General features: G+C 49.3%; 1 protein-coding gene across 1 annotated transcript in view; it reads left to right on the forward strand.

Annotated features, from left to right (window-relative positions):
• Nucleotides 1–1,694, forward strand: part of SPINK4 (serine peptidase inhibitor Kazal type 4) — a 103,228-nt gene extending 101,534 nt beyond the window's left edge. The window contains exon 4 of the mRNA XM_070794989.1: nt 1,554–1,694. Within this exon, the coding sequence (XP_070651090.1) occupies nt 1,554–1,599 (46 nt within the window). The 3' untranslated portion in view covers nt 1,600–1,694. The remainder of the gene's footprint in view (nt 1–1,553) is intronic.
• The last annotated feature ends 3,075 nt before the right edge of the window (nt 1,695–4,769 follow it).

Genomic DNA, 4,769 nt, shown 5'->3' on the forward strand with positions numbered 1-4,769 from the left:
CCCCTGCATTCCCCCAGGCCATCTTGGGTGGGCTCCATCTGTGGTGCATGCGAGTATGAAAGGAGCAGGACTTGACCTGTCTCTTCCTTTACTCATACTTGGCCTGGGACAAGTCCTCCATTTGCTCATAACAGAATGAGTCCAAGTACAATCAAAAGAAGGCATGTGGTTCCAAGCAGAAAGCCCACTAGCGGGGCATTGGGGGTGAGGGCGGAAACCCTGGGTTCTTTTCCTTGTTCTGCCCCCTGACTAGGTGACCTTACTTGTTCATTTATTCCTCCAGCCAACAACTATTTATTGAACACTTGCTCTGCTCTAGGCACTGGGGATACAATAGGATATAAAAAGCTAGACAGCATTACCAGCTCCTGGGGGCGATGGTCAGTCTAAGGCAGAAGCCAAGCTGACAGTCAGCCCATTGCAGCACAGAATGCTAAAGGCTCAGATGGGGGTGCACAGGGTACTGTGGGTACCAGGCCAGGGCAGGGCAGACTTCCTAGGACAAGGGACATCTCAGCTCGGCCCTGAGGGATAAGTAGGAACTAGGTTGGAGAAAGAATAAACAAGGAAAGGTAATTCCAAGTAGAAAAATGAGTTTGGAAAGATCTAGAAGAAAGTTTATATTTGAGGAAAAATAAGAAGTTGGATATGCTAAAGTGTAAAGGAGAATGGGGGAGAGACAAGAGATGAGTCTAGAGTGAGAAGGCCAGAACATGACCTTGGTACATTAGATCTCCTACTTGGTTTCATTTCTTCTTTCATTGGAGAAGGCAACAGCAAACTACTCCAGTATTCTTGCCTGGAAAACCCCATGGACAGAGGAGCCTGGCCAGCTACAGTCCGTGGGGTCACAAAGAGTCAGACACAACAGAGCGACTAATGCACTTCACTCATAAGATCTTGTGCCGTCCAGCACTAAGCGAGATCACAGAAGAGAAGTTGCTGACAGTTGCAACACCCTAGAGAGATGGGCAGGAGAGCAGCAAGGACACTGTCCTAACTTAGAAAAAGATCATGATAATTAAAGACTCATGCTTCCATTGGGAGTAGAATCCACAAGCTGTGAGATTGGATGTGAGGGCTCAGGGTGGGTGGTGGGCAGGAAGGAAGCAAGAGCAACATGCTGGTTTCTAACTTGTGGGCTGGGGAGGCTGGGGATGCCATGTTGGTGGGGGGCTGGAGGTGTGCAGCAGGCTTGTGGGGCAATGATGTTTGTGGACAGTGGAGCCTCTGGGACATCCCAGAGGCAATACACAGTCAACAATTGCACAAACAGGCCTGAAGTTGAAGACAGAGGTCCAGGCCAGACAGATATGCAGCCAGCAGCACGTAGAGGTGGTTGAAAGCCCAGACAGCTGAAACCTCCCAGGGGGAGGGTATACAAAGTGAGAAACAGTAGAAGGAGATGCCCAGGGAGTCCTGGGATCTCCCCCGCACTGTACACTGAGTGGGCTGAGCTTAGCAGGGAGTCGGGACAGACTGGGCTGGGGTTCCTGAAGGGTATGTTACACTTCCTGAGGAGCTGACCTCATTCTCGTCTGCTGTGACCCTAGAAAAAACAGACAGGACATCCAGATCCTGAAGGATGGGAAATGCTGACCCGGCCAGAGCCTCTTAAGCCGTGAAGCTTCTGGCTAGAGAACCGTGGTGGGCGTGCAGGATGAGACATGAAATAAAGATTCAGCTCAACCCAGCCAATGGCTCAGTGTTTTGGGGGATTCTGGGGAGGCGGAATTCTGGGCATTTGGGGAAGGCAGATTCTGGAGGATGGGGGAATTTGGCCCTGTCTTCCCTACTCTGAATCTGATGTCTTCTCCATCACTCTGATGCTCCTCAACCTTACCACATGTTCCCCTAGAAGTCCCAGGTATCTTCTGCCTTCTTGAGGGGGTCAGGGCTATGTACAGTGCTCCTGTGAGCCCAACCTGGCCTGTCACTTAGGTCAAGAACCTAACTGAAGTCTGTACTCTCTGCCACTGCAAGGCCCAGCCTCAGCCTTTGAGAGGCTCCCACACGCCTCACAGCTTTCTCCCTGGGCTATACCAGCACCCTGAATCTCACTCACACACATACATACAGACCCACACACACGTCAACACTGCCATGGCTGATATTCAGGTGGTGTTCACCATACATCTGACTGCTTATTACAGTATTGATCTAGCTCTATAACTGATGACAACAGATGCTCCCCAAGCTCTGGAGTGTCCCCCTGCTCCCTGACCACCCGCAGCAAGAGGACTTCTAGACTCTGCTCTGCTCTCTTGGTCAACACACACTCTGACTGGTTGTTAAATGTGTTGACACTGGCCACACTGCACACAGAGCTCACAGGGACACACAGCTTTCAGGAATCCACCATAGACAGATCCCAGCCTGTGGGACATGTCAGGTACCCCCACTCTATTGGCCAAAACTTATAGGAGCCGCCTCTGGTAGAGGTGGGGGTGGTGGAGGAAGGGTCGAAAGGGGCTTGGTCAGGCGGGAGTAGCATCACACAGATCCTGATTCCTGCTCTAGGGTAGGCAGCAAGAGCAGGAAACGTTCGGTGGGAAAATCCACACTGCTAGGAGAGTGGGGGCAGGGAAGATGGGACCCATCAATTCCTGGACCACTAAAACGGAAACCTAGGCAGGAATTGTTGACAGGTCTGCAGGGGCCGGGGCCCCAAGAGGCCATCTGTAAGGTCCTTCTACTGCTGGTAACATCAACTCGTTTCCTACCTGCATAGGGATGGTATAGGATGAAGTTTGGCTGTGACAGACCAAAAAGCCAAAATAGCAGTGGTTTCAACAGATAGAAGTTTTCTCTCACACACAGACCTAGGTAGTATGCTGATTTCATGTTGCTTGTATACTGTTACTCTGCCATCCATATCAGTTTTTCACCCCAATGTCCAAATAGCTGCTCCAATTCCAGTAGTCATGTCTACACACAGGCCGGAGAGGTGGGGAAAGGCACTCTATGCCTCTGACAATGCTTCCCATAAAATGCATGCCGGGGACTTCCCTGGTGGTCCAGTGGTTAAGACTCCACATTTCCAAAGCAGACAGAGCGGGTTTGACCCCTGGTTGGCAAAACAAGATCCCTTGTGTCAAGTGGTGCAGCCAAAAGATTATTAAGAAAAGAAAAAGATGCACACACTGTCTACAACCCACTGGGTAAAATGTACCCTCTTGGCCATACTAGTGCAAAAAAGACTGGGAAATACTATTTTCTCTGGTTGGCCATGTGCTAAGCTGAAAATTAGTTCCCTCAGTGTAGGAAGACAGTAGATACTGTAAGTCTCTACCCTACATGACATGTAAGTCTCTACCCTAAGTGGGAAGCCCCTCTTACACCCAGGTGATGGATCTCAGCCAAGCTTCTCCCTAGTGACCCTCTCCTCCCTCAGGTTTCCACTCACAGGATGAGGAATCACAAAGGTTAAGCAATGTGCCAGGACACCACACAGAAAGACCTAACTTCCCCGCTTTACAGGTGTGGAAACTGTGGGCCTGTCTCTGGGAACAACCCTGCAACCTAAGTGTGGACTCCTAAAGGCCTGTTTGCAGCATGTGACCCTGCTGCCCTGGCCACTGCTCACTGGCCAGAAGATTCTTCTCCAGATTTTTTAAGTCAGAAATCAGGGAACAGAGGCAGTTCCTCTCTGGTAGCGAAGTTGTAAAATACGCCAAGTGGGGACTGCTGGCAGCCACGTTTCCTACTTTGTGGGAAAAGCAGGACTGAGTGAATGATGCTGACGTGCAGAGAGAGACAGACAGGGATTTCAGGCAGCATTTGTATTCCTGAAGTCCAACTGCCCTTGAATTTTCCAAAGTTACATGAGATAACATCCTACCAACAAATTTTCTATTTCGACAATCTCTTTGGAATAGGTTTCTGGTATTTTCCACTACGGCTTCCCTATGGGCTCAGTCAAGAATCCACCTGACAATGCCAGAGACCCAGGTTCGATCCCTGGGTCGGGAAGTTCCCCTGGAGAAGGAAATGGCAATCCACTTCAGTATTCCCTGATAGCTCAGTTGGTAAAGAACCCGCCTGCAATGCAGGAGACCCTGGTTCGATTCCTGAGTTGGGAAGATCTGCTGGAGAAGGGAAAGACTACTCACTCTAGTATTCTGGCCTTGAGAATTCCATGGACTGTATAGTCCATGGGGTCACAAAGAGTTGGACATGACTGAGTGACTAAACAACAGTTTTCAACTAAAAGAGTCCTGACTACCAGATAAAGGGCTTCTCACAGGGAGTAGTCTTTAAGCTGTGCCTTAAAGGATAAGAAGAAATAACTGACGGAACAATGTATGGGAAAATCCTTCCAACTCTGTGAGGCTGAACAATGTCCGTGGGATCACAGAGCACCATCTGTTTCCCTACAGCAGGACTGATCATGTCCTGCGGAAATGGGCAACTGACAAGTACTCTCCCTGGGCAGAGATGCCCTGCAGATGTGCAGCTCTATGTGAGCGGGCCATGTCACTACCCTGCATGTCTGCTGGGCAGCTCATCCTCAAAGAACACAAGGGCTATCGGATGCTGTAAATCCCTATGCTGACGGAGCCTCAGTGGGCGAGTGCAGCAGTGAAAATTTCACTATTAATATGTGTGGTCAACATTCATTCAGTCTCCAAATATTTATTGAGCACCTAATATAAGCCTAACAAAGTGCCTGAAATACACTGTTAACAAAGCAAAGAAGTTCCTTAATCCAAAGAACTAGCGTTAAAAGGCAAATATTAATCAAATAATCCCACAAATAAATCATCATA

Source organism: Bos indicus, chromosome 8 (genome assembly GCF_029378745.1).
Source record: "Bos indicus isolate NIAB-ARS_2022 breed Sahiwal x Tharparkar chromosome 8, NIAB-ARS_B.indTharparkar_mat_pri_1.0, whole genome shotgun sequence".
Classification (NCBI taxonomy): Eukaryota; Metazoa; Chordata; class Mammalia; order Artiodactyla; family Bovidae; genus Bos; species Bos indicus.